The following is a 21,996-nucleotide window of genomic DNA, read 5'->3' on the forward strand; positions in this document are numbered from 1 at the left end:
CTGTCTGGTTATCACGCTTGGTTGGACAAAAGTCTCCTGTGTCTCTCATAAACAAGTGGGTGAAATGATCCAATGGCCCAAGGATAACCAGAGCACTGAGCTGTCTGGGAAACTCGGGCCAAACCCCACACATCCCCCCTCCCCGGCACCAGTTACTTTGGAGAGGTCAAATCTCATTTCCATGAGGGAGGATAAAGAGCACGTTGCCAAGGAGGGATCCTCTAATAAACATTTACAAATTGCTCTGCTCTGCCTGTGAAGCCCAGACTCTGCCAATGAGTCTCCCACTGGTTTATCTGTAACAGGATCAGAATGAACATAGCCTGCGGGGAATGTCTGGAAAAAAATCTACGGCTCTGCAGAACCTCCCCCGCTCCCCCATGCTTTGGGGTGACCACTCTGGAGACAGCAGCAAGACAGAGGGGGGCTTCCCCATCATGGGCAACTATCTCCTATTTGAAACATCCATATGTGGCCATATTTTAAAAAATTTTTAATGTTTATTTATTTTTGAGAGAGGGAGAGACAGAGAGAGAGGGAGGCACAGAATCCAAAGCAGGCTCCAGGCTCTGAGCTGTCAGCACAGAGCCCGACTAGGGGCTTGAACTCATAGACTGAGAGATCCTGACCTGAGTTGAAGTCGGAGGCTTAACCAACTGAGCCATGCAGGAGTCCCTTTATGTGGCTATATATATATATATATATTTTTTTTTTTTAATATAATTTATTGTCAAATTGGTTTCCATACAACACCCAGTGCTCTTCCCAACAAGTGCCCTCCTCCCTGCCCATCACCCACTTTCCCCTCTCCCCCACCCCCATCTACCCTTAGTTTGTTCTCAGTCCTCAAGAGTCTCTTATGGTTTGCCTCCCTCCCTCTCTGTAACTTTTTTTCTCCCTTCCCCTCCCCCATGGTCTTTGTTAAGTTTCTCAGGATCCACATATGAGTGAAAGCATATGGTATCTGTCTTTCTCTGCCTGGCTTATTTCACTTAGCATAATACCCTCCAGTTCCATCCACGTTGTTGCAAATTATGTGGCCTTTTTAAAAAAACAAAACAAAACATACTAGGTTGCTATAGACATCCCAGAAAAGAACTAACCCAGCCAATGGCGTTTTTTCCCTTGGTTTTACTTCTGGCCTGGCCGCTTACCAGTGTGGCTGTGTCTCTGGGGTACTGACTGCATATGTGTGTGTGTGTGTGTGTGTGTGTGTGTGTGTGTGCGCATGTGTATCCCTCTGCACAGCCAAGTGACCGCCCTGCAGGGAGCTGCCAGGGCATGTGATGTGCGGGAGAAGGCTGCCACCCACTGAGAGTTCCCAGTGAGCAACCAGTTTCGCTCTGGGTTTTGAGAGGCCCTGGCAAAGCCCCAGGCACTTTCAGCGGCGTGAGAAAGGCACTTAGTGGGCACACCCAGTGTACAGGTGGTGTCTTGTCACCTGAGATCCACTGGGGGGCAGTAGGGAGCAGGGGCCCCAGGGACTGGTCACAGCTTTGTGAGGCTGGGTTCCCTGGTGAAGGAAGGAGATTCCCAGCCGAGTATGTGCTCACTGCTCGTTCTCTTGCGGAGGGTGGGCCCAGACCACCTGCCTTGGTGCTTGGCATACTACGAGCCTCAGGGAGAATGGGACCAAGTTATTAAAGAACAAAGAACCATTCCAGACCTCAGAAATCAGAGGCAGACCCAGGTTTTGTGCGGCTACATTCCAATATAAAATTGTAAATACAGACTCAGTATGAAAATACTCAGTGAAAAAATAAATCACATCAGACGAATGGCGCTTGCAGACTGATGTCTATGCTTTTGGTTTCTCTTCAAGCAATTTGTCAGGCACACTTCCACAGAAAACCTCCCTGGTGACAACCCAGGCCTTTCCTCCGTTCCAGAACATTCTACTAGGTTATGCCCTTCCTTGGGGGCAGATCCAAGCTTGAGTTTCATCAGCTTCCTGCTAAATCCAGAGTAGACACTCCATGGTCAAATGTAAGAGTCCAGAATGCTCAATGACAATAACACGGTAAATGTCTTCCATTCACTGCATCCATTCATTATGGGCTATTATGTTACAAGCTATATATTTACACGAACATTTACAGTATTTACGGCATTTTTTTTTCCTTTACACGTTTCTGGGAAGCTTGTGAAATGCAGATTTCCAGCTCCAGCGTCCAGGGGTTCGGATGCCCTGTGTCTGAGTCAACAGCCTCGCACCATACACACCCGAGGCCAGGTTAGTCTGCTCGGGCAAAGACACCGCGTCTGAGGACTGTGGGTTCCCGGGGCTGGGCGGAAGGACAGAAGACGGAGTTAGTGTTCGGTGGAGACAGAGCTCCAGGATTGCAAGATGAAGCGAGTCCCGGGGACGGATGGTGATGCTGGTTGGCTAATAACGTGAATGTGCTTCCATGCCACTGGACCGCACACTTAAAGACGGTTAAGAGGGTGAATTTTCTGGGTATTTTACCACCAAAAACAAGAATGAAAAGAAACGGTATCTGAAACTGGGGCTGCCCCTTGATTGAGTTTGCAGAAGATCTGTCCGGTTCTCATAGGAAGTAGACTGGTTAAATTAAGCTGTGATAAACACGGCACCTGGCTGGCTCAGTCCATAAAGCTCATGGCTCTTGATCTCAGGGTTGTGAGTTTGAACCTCGCATGGGGCATCCTGGAGATGACTGAAATTAAGCTATGATGCACACTTTAGGCCTTTTAAGAGTGGCATCAATGTTTGCCACTTTGGGAATCTACACTGTTTTGATTTACTAGCCTATCCTGCTTGGGGGCAGAGCTTTGCACTTTTTTTCTTTTCTTTCCTTTTTTTTTAACCATTTTTAAAAATTGAAGTATAATTGACCTACCGTGTTCTGTTAGTTTCAGGTGCACAATACACTGATTCAACAATTCTATACGTTATACAGTGTTCCCCATGATAAGCGGACTCTTAATCCCCTTTCTCTCACATCCCCCACCCACCTCCCCTCTGGCGATCACCGGTTTAGTCTCTGTATTTAAGAGTGTGTGGGGTTTTTTTGTCTCTTTTATTCTTTGTTTATTCATTTATTTTGTTTTTAAGTTATTTTTAATGTTTATTTTTGAAAGAGAGAGAGAGAGAGAGAGAGAGACAAAGCGTGAGCAAAGGAGGGGCAGAGAGAGGGAGACACAGAATTCGAAGCAGGCTCCGGGCTCCGAGCTGTCAGCACAGAGCCCGACGCGGGGCTCGAACTCACGAACCTCGAGATTATGACCTGAGCCGAAGTCGGACACTTAACTGATTGACTGAGCCACCCAGGTGTGCCTCATTTGTTTTGTTTTTTTTAGATTCTACATTATGAGTGAAATCATATTTGTCTTTCTCTGAGTGACTTATTTTGCTTAGCATGATACCTTCTCGGTCCACCCATGTTGTCACCAATGGCAAGATCTCATTCTTTCTTATGGCTGAATAATATTCCATTTATATATATATGTGATATATCTCACATCTCCTTTATCCTTCTTTGTCGTCTTTGTCTATGGGCACTTGGGTTGCTTCCTTATCTTTGCTATTGCAAATAATGCTGTGATAAACATAGGGGTGCCTATGTCTTTTCAAAGTAGAGTTTTGTTTTCTTTGGGTAGATCCCGGTAATGGAATCACTGGGTCATAATTCTATTTTTAATTTTTTGAGGAACCTCCGTACTCGTTTCCACAGTGGCTGCACCAGTTTGCGTTCCCACCAACAGGGCAAGAAGGTTCCTTTCTCTCCACATCCTCACCGACACCTGTTGTTTCTGGGGTTGTTGATTTTAGCCGATCTGACAGGTGTGGGGTGATGCCTCGTCATTTTGATTTGCATTTCCCTGCTGATGAGTGATGTTGAGCATCTTTTCATGCATCTGTGGTCTTCTTTGGATGGATAGCTATTCATGTCTTCTGCCCATTTTAATCGAATCATTTGGCCTTTTGGTGTTGAGTCGTATAAGTTCTTTGTATATTTTGGATATTAATCCCTTATCACATATGCTGTTTGCAAATACCTTTTCCCATCTAGTACGTTTCCGAGTCGTTTTGTTAATGGTTTCCTTAACCGAGCAAAAGCTTTTTATTTTGATGTAATCCCAAGAGTTTAATTTTGCTTTTGTTTCCCTTGCCTGAGGAGAATGTCGAGAAAGATGTTACGACTGATGTCAGAGAGATTACTGCTTGTGTTTTCTTCAAGGAGTTTTATGGTTTTAAGTGTCACATGTAGGTCTTTAATCCGTTGTGAGTTTATGTGTGTGTGTGGTGAGAAAGTGGTCCAGTCTCATTTTTTTCATGTGGCCGTCCAATTTTCTCAGAGGTTTGCACTTAAAAAAAAATAATTAAAGGGATGCCTGGGTGGCTCAGTCAGTTAGGCGTCCAACTTCAGCTGAGGTCACGATCTCGAGGTTCCCGAAATCAAGACCAGCATTGGGCTCCTTGCTGACAGTGCAGAGCCTGCTTGGGATTCTCTCTCTCCTCTCTGACCCTCCCCCACTTGTGCGTGCTCTCTCTCTCAAATAAACTTAAAAAAAAAGGAAGAAAGGGGGTGCGGGGTGACTCAGTCAGTTGAGCGTCTGCATTACCCTCAGGTCATGACCTCGCGGTTAGTGAGTTCGAGCCCCGCATTGGGCTCTGTGCTGACAGCTCGGAGCCTGGAGCCTGCTTTGGATTCTGTGTCTCCCTCTCTCTCTCTCTCTCTGTCCCTCCCCTGCTCACTCTCTGTGTGTCTCTCTCTCAAAAGTAAATAAACATTTAAAAAATTTAAAAAAGAAAGAATTCGTTAGTAACTTAATGATAAGTTTAGTAACTTATTAGTATACATACTGTTAACAGATGCTAACTATCCTTCGATTCCAAAATTAACACCCTACTTAAGAAAATGATGTGAGCGCACACACACACACACAGACACACACACACACCGTAGTGCTTCACTTCTAAACAAAGAATTGTGTGGGAGGGGTTTAAATTAAGGGACAGATATTTTCCCACTATGCTTTCATTCATCTTTTTTTTTTTAATGTTTATTTATTTTTGAGAGAGAGAGAGAACACGAGCAGGGGAGGGGAGAGAGACAGGGAGAAACAGGCTCCAGGCTCTGAGCTGTCAGCCCAGAGCCCAACGTGGGGCTTGAACCCACGAACCACGAGATCATGACCTGAGCGAAGTTGGACGTTCAACCTACAGAGCCACCGAGGCCCCCCAGTCTTGGTTGTCTCTGTTTCAGGTTTTTCTTTAGTTCCAGCTTAAAAGCATACTCTGCTGAGTCCTTCACTTTCCCAATCTCGTTAATATGACTTTGTCAAGTTTGGCTCAGGCACAGAGGATGCTATAATGTGTATATAGTTGTGCAAACAAAACCACAGTGACTAACTGTCCCGTGTCTCACCATTCTATAACCATTAAATAAACTTAAATTAAAAAAAAAGAATATAGAATGCCGTTTATCACGTTTGTCACTTTGATTTTGTTTGCAGCAGGGGAGGGGCAGAGAGAGAGAGGGAGGGAGAATCCCAAGCAGGCTCCACTGTCAGTGAATTCACGTGCCCGATGTGGGGCTCGATCCCACGAACCGTGAGATCCTGGCCTGAGCTGAAACCAAGAGTCATATGCTTAAGTGACTGAGCCACCCAGATGCCCCTCATCATTCTATATTCTTTCTTTATTTTAATGTGTATTTAGTTTTGAGAGAGACAGCGTGTGAGCAGGGGAGGCGCAGAGAGAGGGGGGAACAGAGGATCTGAAGTGGGTTCCGTGCTGACAGCAACGAGCCCGATTTGGGGTTCAAACTCATGAACCGAGAGATCACGACACGAGCCGAAGTCGGACAATCAACTGACTGAGCCACCTAGGCGCCCCTCACCATTCTATATTCTCCTAACCCACACATCATAATACTGCTCCCTCCTAGATTAGAGGTAATTTCCTAAAGCCCAGGAAGTTTCTGATTGAGAGGTTTACACCTGACCTTCCCCTCTATGATAGGTCTTACCCTACAGACCACAGAATTAATGTGGGGGTGGTCCCAAATATCAAGTTTCTGTATTCCAGTTATACTTTGGGGGACCAGAGAAATGACACATGTGTGAAATGTTCACACATGTGTGAAATGTTCACACACTCGGTGGACCCACTGTGAGCCCGACAGGACCAGGAAGGGCTCCATTAATGACCTGGCCCCTGTCACTCACGTTCCCATTCGAAGAGGGTATGTGACGACACTTTGGATCTTCAAGGATCCTTATGAACTTGGACTCTGTGTCCAATGGCCCAGGAAACGTTCACACATGCTACCTCCCCTAGGGCACAGTTAGCCACGTAAGGGCCATTGGTTCTTGGGGGGAAATCCAGGAGGAATCAGTATTATATACATTTACTTCGTGTTGCAAAGTCCTGGGGGCCCAGCCTTCCTTCAGTCGGTGGGTTCCACGCCCAAAAATTGTCTCAGGTAATGGAAGACAGGCAAGGAATCATCGCTTTTTATTGGGGCCGATGCCACAGGCCCCGGTAAGCATTCTTTATTTCCTCTAACTATACAGACGGAGCCACGCCCATGTTGGGACGCTGGGACGCTGTTTTCATGGCCATCACAACTCTCTGTGGCCCAGGCCTCCCTGGTGGCCACCTTGTCTCTGCCACTCAGTACAATCATCCCGAGCTCCCGGCTTCTGACGGTTAAGCGCTGCCATCTGGCCTCTCCTGTTTTGGAGTCCATCATCCTGGGATGACAGTGGTCCTGCTCCTGAAACGGCGTCTTCTGCTGTTGCCCGCTGCTCTGCCTCTTCGTGACGCAGGTGCACCTTCGCTGTGCCTTCCTTACGAACGTGTGTCCTCCGGGTACTCCCAAGTAGCCTTCTCATCTGGGGGCTTGTCCAGCCTTACATGGCACGTCCGTGGTAGCAGGGCCCCTCCTCTGAGCCTTTCAGGCGCGGCCGGCCTCCCTTAGAGTGGGCCATCACCTCGTCATGCCACCGAGAGCCACCTTAGCCACGTGACCGCACCATCTCAAGGGGTAAATGCCCGTGTGATACAGCCAGTGTCCTGGGATGATGCTCCCAAAGCAATACACGCTCCCTTAACCAACTCTATTTTCCAACTCTTCGAGCAACCTCCGAATCCGGTCCTGTGTGTTCTCTCCAGGACCTGTAGCTCCTTGGGGGTGTGTGGTCCCTGTCCTCTGTCACCAGGTCCAGCACAGCCCAGCTAGGCTCTGTAATAACTTTAAAATTTTTTTTTCAACGTTTTTTATTTATTTTTGGGACAGAGAGAGACAGAGCATGAACGGGGGAGGGGCAGAGAGAGAGGGAGACACAGAATCGGAAACAGGCTCCAGGCTCCGAGCCATCAGCCCAGAGCCTGACGCGGGGCTCGAACTCACGGACCGCGAGATCGTGACCTGGCTGAAGTCGGACGCTTAACCGACTGCGCCATCCAGGCGCCCCTGTAATAACTTAATCCTAGTTATTAACCTCATGGCCAGGCGGGGAGGCGGGCCGGGTCCTGAGGGGCTCCCGTCCCGCAGTGGTGAGGCCAGTTCCACCCTCCATCATTTCTAGTCCCCCCTCCCCCATATGACTTTACTTCCTGATATATCACTCTGCTCAGGGCATTTCTTTTCAGTAGTAAACTATTTGGAGTGGGGTCAGTAAAAATAGACTAAAAATTCACATCTATCTGGAACCTCAGAATGTGACCTTATTTGGAAATAGGATCTTTGCTGATGGAATTAATCGAAGACGATGTCATACTGGATTAAGGTGGGCTCTACATCCAAACATTGCTAGGGGCGCCTGGGTGGCTCAGTCGGTTGAGCTTCTGGTCATGATCTCACAGCTCAAGAGTTCGAGCCCCGCATTGGGCTCTGTGCTGACAGCCCAGAGCCTGAAGCCTACTTTGGATTCCGTGTCTCCCTCTCTCTGCCCCTCTACTGCTTGTGCTCTCTCTGTCTCTGTCTCTCTCTTTCTCTCTCTCGAAATAAATAAACATTAAAAAAAATTTAAATCCAAGGATCGGTGCCCTTATGAGAAGAGGAGAGGACAGGGGCGCCTGCGTGGCTCAGCTGTTTAAGTGTCCAACTCTTGAGCTCAGCTCAGGCCTTGATCTCAGGGTTGGGAGTTCAAGCCCTGTGTTGGGCATGAAGCCTACTTAAAGGAAAAAGAAAAAGAGGAGAGGACAAGAGGACAGTAGGGCAGAGAGAAGATGGCCCTGTGAAGATGAGGCAGAGATTGGGGTGATGCAGCTTCAAGCCAAGGAGCACCAGGGGTCACCCGAAGCAAGAGGGGAAGGAAGGATTCTTCCCTATGGCCTTTAGAGGGAGCGTGGCCCTGCTGACATCTTACTTTGGGACTTCTGGCTTCAGAACTGTGAGAAAATAAATGTCTATTGTTTTAAGCCATTCAGTTTGTGCTACTTTGTTATAGAAGTCCTGGAAAGTTCATCCACTTGTGTTGTTAGCTGAGCCAAAGTGAGACACTCAATTTTATTTTATTTTATTTTATTTTATTTTATTTTATTTTATTTTATTTTATTGTTTATTTTTGAGAGGGGGAGGGGCAGAGAGAGAGGGAGACACAGAATCTGAAGCAGGGTCCAGGCTCCGAGCTGTCAGCACAGGCCCGATGCAGGACTGGAACCCACGAGCTGTGAGATCATGACCTGAGCCAAAGTCGGACACTTAACCGACTGAGCCACCCACGCGCCCCTGGAAGACGTTTTAAACTCAACTTTATGTAGATTATACCTATCGATATCTACTCTAGTAGAGATTAAAAAGAAGTTTTAAAGCTTTACGTGTTAATTCACTAGAAACAACAATACGTGCATTACTTGTCAGCATATGCATCTTTTCAATGATACATTTTTTCAAAACGAAACTATTTGGAGACAAGCGCGGTATGGTTTTTTATAGCTTTGCCAATCTCTTTGCTATCTGCATTACTAGAAGACAGCTAGATTCTCCTATCTCTTGCACTCCGCGTGTTCTGATATGTTGTTCCCATGGAAGCGTATGAAAACACACACAAATATATCGTTGGGAAAAGGAGAAGTATTTAAAAAAAATTTTTTTTCATACTTATTTATTTTGGAGACGGCGCAAGCAGGGGAGGAGCAGAGAGAGGGGGACAGAGGGTCTGAAGCGGGCTCTACACTGTTAGGCTGACAGCAGCGAGCCTGATGTGGGGCTCGAACCCACAGACCACGAGATCACCACGGACCATCTGAGCCAAAGTTGGACGCTCAACCGACTGAGCCACCCAGGTGCCCCAAAGGAGGAGTATTTTAATGTTTTAATAGTCTTTTCAGAAACTTGTGGATACTTTTCTTTGCTACGACATCAAAACCCAACAGGTGCTAACTCCTTCAAGGTCAGCTGCAATACAGAATCCAAAACCATATGGATATACTGCTTCGTCATGCTCTGTTACGTTAATTCCACTGATCTATCTGGCACTTTTTAATTAATGTATTTATTTTTAAATTTTTTGATGTTTATTTTCGAGGGAGACAGAGACAGAGCACCAGCTGTGAAGGGGCAGAGAGAGAGAGAGGGAGACACAGAATTAGAAGCAGGCTCCAGGCTCCGAGCTGTCAGCACAGAGCCTGATGCGGGGCTCGAACCCACGGACCGCGGGATCATGACCTGAGCCAAAGTCAGAGGCTTAACCAACTGAGCCACCCAGATGCCCCTATCTGGCACTTTTTAAAAAAGTAAGCTTTATGTCCAATGTGGGGTTCGAACTCACCACCCCGAAATCAAGACTCTCACGTTCCAGCCACTCAGCCAGCCAGGCACCCTATCTGGCATTTTGAATGGGTCTTTTACCCACGTGTGATTACGTAACATCATGCGTTAGTCATCTGAAAAATATCGCTTCCCTGAGTTATGCAGATCTTCGAAATACCGACTGATTTCATGATATAGTCTCGCCACACATCAGGAAGCTTCTGAGAAAACCCTGTATATTTGTTAGACACGAGGACCGCCAGGGGTCCACAGAGCACGCACTGGGAACAGGCACAGTTAAGAAGACACGATGGGGAGATGATGTGGAACCATAAAAACCCACAACCCGAAAGAGGGCAGGAAAAGAGGGCAAAAAGAGCAGAGGACACACGGAACGTGGGAGAATAAACGGTGCGGGGGCAGCTGAGCACTTTGACAAGGAATGTGGGGCCATGACCTCTCCGTGACCGGAAGACTACCGGGCAGTGATGGCCGGCAGGCTCAGAGGACTTGAGAGCCAGAGAACAGTGGTCTAGCAAGAGTGAGGAGTAAGGACACCGCTTTTGGAAATGCTGGGTCGGAAATGTAGCGAAGGCTTATGCTCATGCGATGGATGCTATGCAGTGACAAAAGCAAGCAGACCACTGCTCCCGGCAGCAGCCACGGCCACCTGTCACACCGACGTTGTACACGGCGATCGTCTGTACCAGGGAGGGGTGCCGTTTCTGGGAGAGCACAGGCGGGAGCTTTCTGGGGTGTTGGTGATGTCATCATTCGCGGTCTGGGGGGCTAATGGGTGTATTTATTTTGTGATAATCAACTGTACGATTATGACTGTGCATTTTCCTGCACGTATGCCTTATGTATAAATATCTAGATGGTTTCTGGGGCACCTGGGTGGCTCGGTAGGTTAAGCTTCCAACTCTTCATCTCAGCTCATGTCATGATCTCACGGTTTGTGAGTTCAAGCCCTGCGTCAGGCTTCTGTGCTGACACCACGGAGCCTGCTTACAATTCTCTCTCTCTCTCTCTCTCTCTCTCTCTCTCTCTCTCTCTCTCTCCCCCTCCCTCTCTCTCTGCCCCTCCCCTGTTAGTGCACACGCTCTCTCCAAATAAATCAGCTTAAAAAAAATATCTAGACGGTTTCTGTGTGGTATCATAGGCATGATGGTGGTGCCCAGTACACGGCCTGGCATGTATAAAATGCTCAATAAATTTTTGTTAAATGCACAACAATAATCTTCATTAACTAGTCATACTGTCAACTACCATTTATTGAGCCCTCCCTATGCACCAGGCACTGCTCTCAACGACTTTTATGTATTAACTCACTGATACCTCATAAAAACCCTATGAGGTGTTTACTGTTATTCTCATTTTGTAGATGAGGAGACTGAAGCACAGAGAGGTCAAGGTACTTACCTGAAGCCACACAGCTAGGTGTGCCTGAAGGTGGGGCCCTGCTGCAGGGCTCTGCATCCTTCCCCCCTCTTTCTTTTTTAATGTTTTATTTTATTTTTTGAGAGACAGAGCATGAGCAGGGGAGGGGCAGAGAGAGAGGGAGACACAGAATCCAAAGCAGGCCCCAGGCTCCTAGCTGTCAGCACAGAGCCCTATGCCAGGCTCGAACCCATGAATGCGCGATCGTGATCATCCAGGCGCCCCTGGATCCCTCCCTTTAACCTCTTCACCCAACTAGTCAGCCTTCCCAAGACCAATTATGAAATGAACCCTCTTAAGGACACGAACACCAAATCCAACCTGTGTTACTGGACCGCTGAGGCATAAAAGCGGTTCTGTTCCCTCAGTGACCTGAGCATTTAGATGAGCATTTGGAGGGGTCACCCAAAGCTCTCGCCAGGCAAGGGTTTGGTTACACAGCAGTCGCTTCTCTGGGGAGCCTGTCACAGGCAGAGAACAGGGGGTGGGGCTGGGAGCCTGGGAGCTGTGCCCTCCAGGGTTCTTCGCGACTCACACAACCATGTGGGATCTGATTTAAGTATCTCTAGCAAATTAGGGCCCTTTGACTCTTCAAACAGCAATTACTTGATGCATGAAACCAGCATCATTTTTCCCCCAGGGCCTTTGAGAAACTGTAATTATACCCCAGTTTTTTTAATTATCACGTGTGTGGGAAAAAAAATAGAATTTCTCTCACTCTGAGTGGTTTTTGTTGTAATCACAGGGTTCCTGGTATAAGTTTTAGTAAGGGGAAGTTTATTTTGATTTTTAGCAGGATCTGAAGGCGGGTGGAACCCAGGCTGGGGCCAGGGCCTAGGGAAGGATGCAGAGGCTTGGGGGCTCGGCCCCTAGGTGGAGCCACAGAGCTTCAGACACAGCGCCCAAGGGCCACGGGCTTACAAAGGAAGGGAACTCTCACCTCTAAAGGCACTTTGAAGATCATCTCTCACCAACACTCTAATGCAGGCACCCGGACAAGGCTATAATTCTAGATTTACAGTTTGACCTACTTACGAGTCGAAGGGATGATTTCTAAATGCTTCACTTGGAAAGTGCATCTCTTGTCTATTCTAAACCCTTGGGTGTTTTTCTTCTCCGTGTAAGGACCAATTTGTTCTTTGCTTGTCCTCTTGGATTATGGGTCCTGCTTTCAAACCGGTGGTTTATCAGGTCTGGGTTTCCTCAGAGTGGCTCACTGTGGGGTCAGAGCCCCAGGGCTTGATCTTACAGGTGTTAGGAGTGGGCTGGGTACCAGTGAGGTCTCTAAGCAGCCTCTGTAGTCCTCCCTGAGACGGAGGCCATGCTCAGCCTTTGTAGGTTTCCTGCTGGCAACAGATGGAGGGGCTTGTCCACTCAATGCAGTAGACAAGATGCTACTGAATAGAGACAAGTTGCTAGAATCACGAAGGGTCCAGCATCTCTTAGGAGGAAAAACAAATCTTTAGTAAAACAGCTAAATATTGGGGCACCTGGGTGGCCCAGTCGATTGAGTGTCTCACTTTGGCTCAGGTCATGAACTCGAGGTTTGTGAGTTCGAGCCCTGCTTCATATCCTTTTTTCTTCTCTCTCTGCTCCTCCCCCGCGTGTACTCTCTTTCTCAAAAATAAATAAACATTAAGACAACAACAACAACAGCAGCTAGATGTCATTGACATCAGAAGGAGACAGAGGGCCCAGAGGGGCCAGGTGGCCCCTTCCAGGCTGCATCTGGTGCCTGACACCCAAAAGGACATGGTGAGCCTTGGAGAATCCAGCACTGTCCTTTTCTTGTACTGGTGCCTGCTTGAACTAATCGGGGTCTTCTTCCGGGACCCCAGTTAGAGTGCTCTGGCACAAGGCAGACGGCATCCCATCTGATCAAATCATCCCCGGAGCCCCCAGGACCTCAGGACAACTGGGCTTCACAAGCTGGTTCACGAAAACTTAAGCTGACCTTTTCTCTTGTGCCACATCCTATTCCAAGTGCCTTATGATATCAACTTATTTCTTTCGTCCAACAACCAGCGGGGCAGTTGCTGTCGTTTCCCCGTGTCTCCTAACAAGAGAGCCAGGGCACAGATGCATCAGGAGACAATGCGAGGCCGCACGGGGCTCATGCAGCACGGCCTGGGGCCCTCGCTCCTAAGCCTACATCCCTCTCTCTCTGATCGGCCTCCCTCCTCTGTCTGCGACTCATCTCCCACCCAGTCACAGAAGGTCCCTTGACTCTGGCAGTCTGCTGGGGCTCCCCAAGGGTGAGCTTCATGTGACTTCTGGACAAAGGCTCGCAGAAAGGTCTCTGCATTTACTCAGAGGGCCTGCTCTCCCATGTGAAGGAGGCAACGGCAGTGACACCGATACGTGGTGCTAAGTGCACTTCCCGGGAGCCCTTCTCTGGGGGTCTACAGCCAGCCCCCAGCCTGTTACCCCGCCTCTGCCTCACCCCTTTCCAGGCATGGGTCAGGTGAATGGTGCTCAAGGACACACGGGCAGTTTCAGGGGCATGCACCCGGTGTTTCTTTGGCCCCTTCTCTTTCACAGCTCTGAGTGATAAATTCATGCTTACGCCGGAGTCAAATCTTCAGTTTAAGACACGGTATTCAGGGGCACCTGGGCGGCTCAGTCGCTTAAGCGTCGGACTCTTGACTTCTGCTCAGGTCATGATCTCACAGTTCCTGTGATGGAGCCCTACATCGGGCTCTGTGCTGGCTGTGCAGAGCCTGCTTGGGATTCTCTCTCTCTGCCTCTCCCCAACTTGTGCTGTCTCTGTCTCTCTCAAGATAAATAAATACATATTAAAAACAAAATATAAAACTTACATTTACAGCATAAAAAAATAATGATCCCGTATACCATCACCCCGGTCAGGAGAAGAAACGTGAATACCGCCCCCACTCACCTCGTTCCCTGTGACCCTCCTTGCCGACAACACTCTTTTACCACCTGTTTATATTTTCCTAACAGAGTTGTTTATTTATTCTTAGCAAATTCCCGTTATGCAATACAGCGTTTTCAGCTATAGTTACCACGTTATGCATTAGATTCTGAGACCTTATTCATCTTACAGATAAAAGCTTGCACCATTTTACCAACCTCTTCCCATTTCCCCTAAGCCCCAACCCTGGCAACCACGTTTCTACTCTCTGTTCCTAAGAGTTCAACATTTTTTTTTTTTTTTTACAGGATTCTACCTGAATCGTACTGTGCGGTATTTATATTTCTCTGTCTGGCTTATTTCACTTAGCATAATGCTCTCCAGGCTCATCTATGTTGTTGCCAATGGCAAGATTTCCTTCATTTTAAAGACTGAATAGTATCCCATCGTGTGTGTGTGTGTGTGTGTGTGTGTGTATAAAATTATAATATATAATTTATATATATTGAATTTTCCTGATCCTGTCCATCCATTGATGGACACTTAGGCTGTTTCAACGTGAGTCATGCTACAATGAGCACTACAGCACAGATACCTTTTCGAGATGGTGGTCTCATTTCCTTTGGACATATACCCAGAAGTGGGCTTGCTGGATTATAAGGTGGTTCTCTTTTTCACTTCGTGAGGAGTTGCCATATGGTTTTCCATTTGCATTCCTAGTAACAGTGTCAAAGGCTTCCCTTTTCTCCACATCTTCACCAACCCTTACCCTTTTGGGACTGGCACGAATAGAGTATTCGCTGTTTGCGTGCATGGCTTGGTCCTACACGTTCTTTGGGATCTTTCTTCTTTCCCCCCACATTGTGATTCGTCGTGTGCAACTGCAGTTCGTGGGTTTCCACGGCTACTCAGTATGGCGCTGATGAGCGTGCTGCGATCCGCTGATCTGGTGCACTGCCGACGGGCATTTGAGTTCCAGTTTGGGGTTATCACAAACAGTGCCGCTGTGAATCCTTTTGGAAGCCCTTCTGGGTGACCTCACGCCCAATACACTGGAGATGTACCCAGTAGTAGAGTTTCTGGGTCAAAGACTACGGCAGTTTCAAGCTTTAGCAATTATTTTTGGTTGTTATTCTTCAAAGAGTCCACCTAACTCACGTTTCCACCATTGGTGTATGAGGGTCCCCATTGCTTCATATCCAATACTCCCTACTGACTTGAAAAAAATAATAAAAGGGTCGCGGGGCGCCTGGGTGGCTCAGTCGGTTAAGCATCCGACTTCGGCTCAGGTCGTGATCTCGCGGTCCGTGAGTTCGAGCCCCGCGTCGGGCTCTGTGCGGACAGCTCAGAGCCTGGAGCCCGTTTCAGATTCTGTGTCTCCCTCTCTCTCTCACCCTCCCCTGTTCATGCTCTGTCTCTCTCTGTCTCAAAAATAAATAAAACGTTTAAAAAAAAAACAAAACTGTCTTACTCACTTATTAAAAAAAATAGATGAGTAAAATATATACTAAGTGGCATTAAGAGCTAAGGGGAAAATTAAGCCAGGGAGAGATTAGGGACTACTGAGGAACTCAGCTTTTGACAGGTGGTCAGGGAAGGCCTTATTTACAGGTGATATTTTAGTAAAGACCCAAGGAAGTGAGGGCTGAAGCTTGGGGGTGCCTGAGGAAAGAGGTGTTAGTTGTAGTCAAGGACCCTCTGAGGGGTCATGGCGGTGGGGACCACGCAAGCATGGGGAGAGCGGAGATGAGGACATCTGGACAGAGGTGTGGACGATGCTTGGAATGCTACAGGGAGACAGGGCACATTCTAGACTTACTTTCCTTGTTTAATGTTTTCTAATGTTTATTTATTTTTGAGGCGAGACAGAGTGTGAGCGGGGGAGGGGCAGGAAGAATCTGAAGCAGGCTCCACGCTCCGAGCTGTCAGCACAGAGCCTGATACGGGGCTCGAACTCACTAACCATGAAATCATGACCTAAGACGAAGTCAGACGCTTAACTGGCTTGCCTAGACTTACTCTGGATGCAGAGCTGGCAGGATTTGCAGATGGGTTGGATGAGGGATGGGAGAGAAATGAGTCACAGGTGACTCCCCAGTTGTTAGCTTGAACAATTGGAAAAAAGAAACTGTAATGGGGAAGCCTGGGAGAAGCAGTCTCAGGGGGAGTGGGAGATGCCTAGAACACCACTGGGGTGATGTGAGGTCCAGGCATGAGGAGTCTAGTGAGTCTAGGAGTCTAGGCGAGAGTCTAGAATTCGGGGGAGAGTTCTGGGCATCCCACATGGCAGAACTAGCAGAGCAGACCCAGCAAAGTGGCCAGAAAAGTAGTAGCGTGGGGTGTCTTGGAAGGCAAGGAGTTCACGTTTCGAGAGGGATGACTTCTGACAACAGATTACTGGATTTAGCAACTTGGGAAGGAATTAGTGACCTTGACAAACTGAGCTGTAGAGACAAAACCCAGGGATGGAATGGGTTCAGAAGAGAATGGGAGGGGGGTACAGAGGACAGAGGGTGTATATATAAACAGCTTTTCTGAGAAGTTTTGCCCCGAAAGACAGGGACGGAAATGGCTCAACAGCTTGAGAAAATAGGGAAAAACCTGACGTGGGAAGGAGGGAGGCTGTAAGGTGAAAGACCAGTGTAAATCCACCAGCGCTGTAGTAAAGCTAACTGGTAATGGCTTTGCTAAGGGATTGCCCCACCCCCCACCCCACTGCTGACCTTGAACACTGGGCAACAGTATAAACAACTGGCGATGACATACAAGTGGTTAATCCTGGAGCATCATTTTCTCTACAGAAGCAGGACACAACAATATCTGGGCTGAAAGGTCATGTTCCCTGGCTCCCTCTGCTACAAGAAGAGCTGTCACATGGACAGTGTTGACAGATGCTGTCTTTGGGCCAAAGCTTAGCCACACCCTTTTCCAAAGGTACAGATGTTGTCCCAGATCTCTTTTTTTGTCTCCCTCTGGGAGGGACCAGTCTATTTAATCCTGAACCATTCAGCCCATTCCCTAGTCTAGGAATATGGTTCAGCAGTGGTCACAGTCAGGTTTCTTGTGTCCCGGATTTGTCTCCAAATCAGATTTTTTGAGGTTTTCGAAGAACAAAAGGTATCCAACTTCATGGGAATGCTCTCACCTATACAAAAAGGGCAGGGCCCCAGTAAAGACTTGTTCCATTGCATTGACCGTCTGGGAAGACTGTTTGGAGAGACAGGACATTTGAGTAAGAAAGGTGAGAACAAAAAGGAAGGAGGGCCCTAAATTATTGATGTGTTGGGCCCCTTACATTCATTACCTCATTTCTCCTGGGGAAGGTCAGGTAAATATTACCAACTGACCGGTAAGGAAACTGCCTTGCCTAAGGCTCCAAATCTGGTTTATTGCTGCTAGGTCCCATCCTAAGAAATCTATTCCCTTTGGGACCCATCCTGGGACGACGTGGTGGTTAAATAGGCTTGGTGACCCTTGGTGCTTGCATCAATTTAACTCTCGCTAGAAAACAAAATTTCTAATGCAATCGTCTTAAAACATAGACGTGATCCGGACTGTCCCCTCTATTCCAAGGACTTAGACATGAGCTGGGCTGCCTCTAGGGTCTGATAATGCGGGACTGACCAGGATGAGACAGGATTCCTTCAGAGCTATTTAGTTTAGTATAAATGGGTTTTCAAATCTCACTGAAGAGCCTATTTTGTGGGTTTTATTTGATTTTTAAAAATCTGACTACAAAAGCAATTTATGTTCACGGTAACAAATGTGGAAAAGGCACATCTTATACGGAGTAAAAAGCTCTCTGCAATTCTGGCACACAGATGTAATCACCTTTTCCCTCTGTGGTGTGTGTTAAGCCTATTTTGCAACCCAGACTTGACCTGGGCTGTGCAACAGAACAGCTCACCATCTTTAGGGCGCCCTACCGCCGCCCGCACGCACACCCCCAAGCAAAAGCTCAGGGCTTCCAGGAAATCCTGCACGAAGCTCGAGGCGGTCTGCAGCGGACCGCGTAGGCGGATTCCCTGCCTGCAGCCGGCGGTGTAGGCCATCCCGGGTCCTTGGTCGTCTGCAGCCCAGCTCGCCGGCTCCGGACTCCGGGTTCTGCGCACCCACGTGCCCTCCCAGCACAATACCCAGCAGCTCCGCCATAAATGCTCGTTTACGGGGGATGGGGGGACCTCCAATTTCCCGTCAGGGGCTGATTCGAGAGTGCAAGCCCCGGAGGCGGACCCCCGCAGGCCTTCCTGCCGCACTCCAGCCCCAGGGCCTCCGAGCCCGGGCTCGCTCACCTCCCGGGGCGCTGTATCCGCAACCGCCCAGCGTCGGCTGCCGGGACGGCCCCTCCCCCCCGCGGACACGCGCGGCGCGGGGCGAGGCTGATCCACGCGGCTGCCGCGCTCGGCACCGCCCAACAGTCGCCGAACCTTCTGGAAGCGGCTCCCCACCGCGCCCCACCGCCGCCAGAACCGGACGCCCCGGGCGCCGGCGGCGGCCCGAGGGGCGGGGCGCGCGGGGGCGGGGCCTGCGCAGGAGACCGCATTCGATTCGCCGTCGGGGCCTAGGTCCCGCCCCTCCGACGCGCAGGCCCCGCCTCCACCCTCCCCCTCCATGGCGCCGCCCGGGCTCATTCATTCCGCGCCAGGCCTGCCAGACACCTGCGTTCTCTTTCAGTCGTTCGCCGACGCCGCCAGCATGTCGGGCCCCGCCGCGGAGACCCCGTCCGCCATCCAGATCTGCCGGTAAGCGGGGCGCGCGGAGCGGCGAGCAGCCCGGACGCCGAGTCAGCGCCCGGGCCTCCCCCGCCCGCCCCAGCCCGCCCTGCCCCCCGCCCCAGCCCGCGGCCGGGCCCGGCTTCTCCGACTCGCCGCCCTCCCGCCGAGGCCTGGATGCGCCTCAAGGCCCGCAGCGCCGGCGGCCTGAGGCGCATCCCGGGGACGGCGCCGCGGCCACGCAGGCCGTTTGCGGGAGGACTCGGCGCGGCGCCGTCCCCGGGCGGGGTCGATGCGCATCCCTGGCGCTCCGCCCCGCCCCGCCCGGTGCCCGAGCGCGCCGGAGCCCCTGCCGGGGTCCCGCTGAGCCCCCTAATCCGAGGGCGTTCTCCGGGCGGTGGTGCATCGCCTGCCGGATCCCCTGAGAGGTGGGGTGCAGATTACCAGCTTGCCAGGCGAGCCCCTCGGTGGGTACCCGAGTGGGCGGAGGCTGCAGAGATGCAGTCCCTTTCCTGTCTGCCTCGGCTTTTTCGGGGAGTCGGTGTTAACGGAGGAGCAGAAAATACCCATCCCCTCTAAATGTTAACTGCTCCATTGAGCCTGGTAGCATCTTACACAATGGGGGCAACGGGTTGTTCTTCGCAGCGGACCACCCCCGGCCTTCCTCCACGGGCCATGGGTGGATAGAAGCCCCCAGAGGAAGCTGGAGATCGTGAGCTGGCTCGTTTCCCACTGGAGCGGGGAGGGCAGCCTCAAGGTTACCCTTCATTACCTTGGACAGAATCGGAAGCAGGCACGCTAGTATTTGAGCGTGAGCTGAGTAAGGGCAAGTCTGGGAAGGCCTCACTAGGACTGGGGCCTGCAGCCGGGCCTAGTCTGCCTGACACACCACTAAGAATGAGCTGCTTCCTGATTTGGGGTAGGTTCCTCAGATTTGGAGGTTGGGCATCACACTGACCTTGGGTCCCACCCACCAGGTTGGCTTCCTGTGGATGGTGACATCTCCCTGGAAAAGACAGCACCTGGATGTGTAGTAAGTGCTGGATTCTTGGGGTGCCTTGACTCCACCCCTACTTCTGACGCCATCAGAAGCCTTTCCTAACCTCAAGGTCAGTTTTGAGCGTTCTTAGGGAGAGGAGATCTTTAAGGGGAACCTTGCTCTGTTCCCTTTGTTATTGGCTGTGTGGCAGTCATGGCCCCACTAACTATAAGTTCCTGGCAAAATGATAGAAGCAACTGACTTTGGGAAACAGGAGGGCCTGGAGTCAGGGTCTTGGATCAGGCTCTGCCTCGTATTGGCCAAGTGACCTTGGCAATCATGGTTTACAAAGGGCTTGTGTATCTCTCTTCTCATTCGGTTTGCCCAACTTACCTGGGAGAAAGGATGGCAGGGGTCTCACCGCTGTGAAGAGAGGAAGGAAACTGAGGTTCTGGGAGACCCAATGTCTCTGTAAGGTCATCCAGCCACAAGAGCCTGAGGGCAGCCCCTGCCAGGTCTTCTGTCTCCAGACCCGTGTACTTTCCACTGCGCTCACCCCAAAAAGAAGATACTGATTTCAGTCTACACGTGGAAGGCCAGGCTTTTATTTACTTCATGAGGATGATGAATAGCCAGTCTATACGTATTATCTTTCTTTAACCAGCTTCTAACAGTTAATAGTTCTTGGATAGTTTTAGACGCTTCCCGTGTGTGCACAAGCATATGTGTGTGTGCTTTTCGTTACCCATGGTGTGTACAGGGCTGCCTGTGGCACATTCACAATCGCATATTGTCTCTGAGTAGTCTTGGGACAGGTGGGCAGGATGCCCGGCTGAGGTGAGCCTCAGGTGCCCGGCATGACTGCCAAAGGGAGTGTGGGTGGGGCTGTGACAACGGCCGTGGTCACAAGGGCTTGGCCCACAGAAACCCCAGGATACTGGAGAGTGGACATACGAGGGTGGGGAGCCCTTTAAGGACATCTGAGCTGACACCCCATGTTGAAAGAGGAGCCTCCTGCCCTAGGACAGCCAAACCCATGAATTTAACAAGTTTTACCGGATGCCTCCAAAGAGCAAAGCGCCACGGAGGGACACCCACATGGAAAATTCGGTCCTCATCTTCTGGGGTCCACAGTTCAGCAGAGAAGGAGGCCCAAACCTCTACCATCCTAGATAATTAACAGTGGTCACATGGTCTTGGTGTGGAAGGCAATGTTGGAGAGATAGGGGCCCTGAAGGCTGGGGAAGGCAGTGGTTAGAACCAACCCTGGAGTCCAACAAGGAAAACGTAATTTGCTAACTAAACGTTAATTGGCATTACTGAAATGAATTCAGCCTCTGCCCCTTTGGAAGCTGCCTGACCTTTCCGTGTCCCCATTTTCTCATGGGTTGTTCTGAGTGTTAAAGAAAGTGTATCCAGTGCTTGGCAGAGTGGCCGGCACCTTGTAAGTAAATGAAAGCTCTTTTTTGTCCAAAAATGGGACACTGGCCCAAGAGGCTAAGGGGCCTGGATGCGAATCTTAGCTCTGCCTCTTGTAGGTGAGCTGCTTTCGGCTTCTGCGTGTTCCTTAACCTCCCTGGGCCTCAGCTTCCTTAGTTGTGAATTGGAGATGATAATGCCTGTGTCAGGGTGGCTGTAGGGATTACAATCTTTGCCATAGTGCTGGGCAGTTATAAAAGTGGCCTCCTAAAGGGCATATGAGCTCACAAAGAGAACAGTGTATCTTTGAGGGCCTGAACTTTGGACAGTCAGGCCACGGTAGGGTGCTGTCCTCCTCCCGCCTTTGATCCAGCCCTAAGATGCAGGTTCCAGGACAGCATTTAAAGTTCAGAAGAACAGGGGTCCCTGGGTGGCTCAGTCGGTTGAGCGTCTGACTTTGGCTCAGGTCATGATCTCATGGTCCGTGAGTTTGAGCCCCATATCGGGCTCTGTGCTGACAGCTCAGAACCTGGAGCCTGCTTCAGATTCTGTGTCTCCCTCTCTCTTTGACCCTCCCCCGTTCATGCTCTCTCTCTGTCTCAAAAATAAATAAACATTAAAAAAATTTTTTTTAAGTTCAGAAGAACATTTTTCCTATGACTATTTTGGTTATTTCCTTTATTATTTTTTTTTAAATGTTTATTTATTTTGAGAGAAAGAGGGAGAGAGAGACTATCCCAAGCAGGCCCCGCACTGTCAGCATAGAGCCCAGCATGGGGCTCCATCTTGTGGAACATGACCTGAGCCCAAATCAAGAGTCAGAAGCCTAACCAACTGAGCCAC

At 49.7% G+C, this 21,996-nt stretch overlaps 2 protein-coding genes across 3 annotated transcripts in view; one reads left to right on the plus strand and one right to left on the minus strand.

Annotated features, from left to right (window-relative positions):
* Nucleotides 1–21,996, minus strand: part of ESPN (espin) — a 248,474-nt gene that overhangs the window by 40,949 nt on the left and 185,529 nt on the right. The window lies entirely within an intron of this gene.
* ACOT7 (acyl-CoA thioesterase 7) overlaps nucleotides 18,636–21,996 on the plus strand; it is a 100,790-nt gene continuing 97,429 nt past the window's right edge. Inside the window, exon 1 of one of the 2 annotated variants that reach the window (XM_053899066.1) lies at nucleotides 18,636–18,785. In XM_053899066.1, coding sequence (XP_053755041.1) covers nucleotides 18,655–18,785 — 131 coding nt within the window. In that variant the 5' untranslated portion in view covers nucleotides 18,636–18,654. Of the gene's footprint in view, nucleotides 18,786–18,986; nucleotides 19,223–21,996 lie in introns of those variants that run through there. The other variant, XM_019461228.2, reaches the window with a different exon arrangement.

The sequence above is a fragment of the Panthera pardus genome, unplaced genomic scaffold (genome assembly GCF_024362965.1).
Source record: "Panthera pardus isolate Hobbes unplaced genomic scaffold, ASM2436296v1 HiC_scaffold_11, whole genome shotgun sequence".
Lineage (NCBI taxonomy): Eukaryota > Metazoa > Chordata > Mammalia > Carnivora > Felidae > Panthera > Panthera pardus.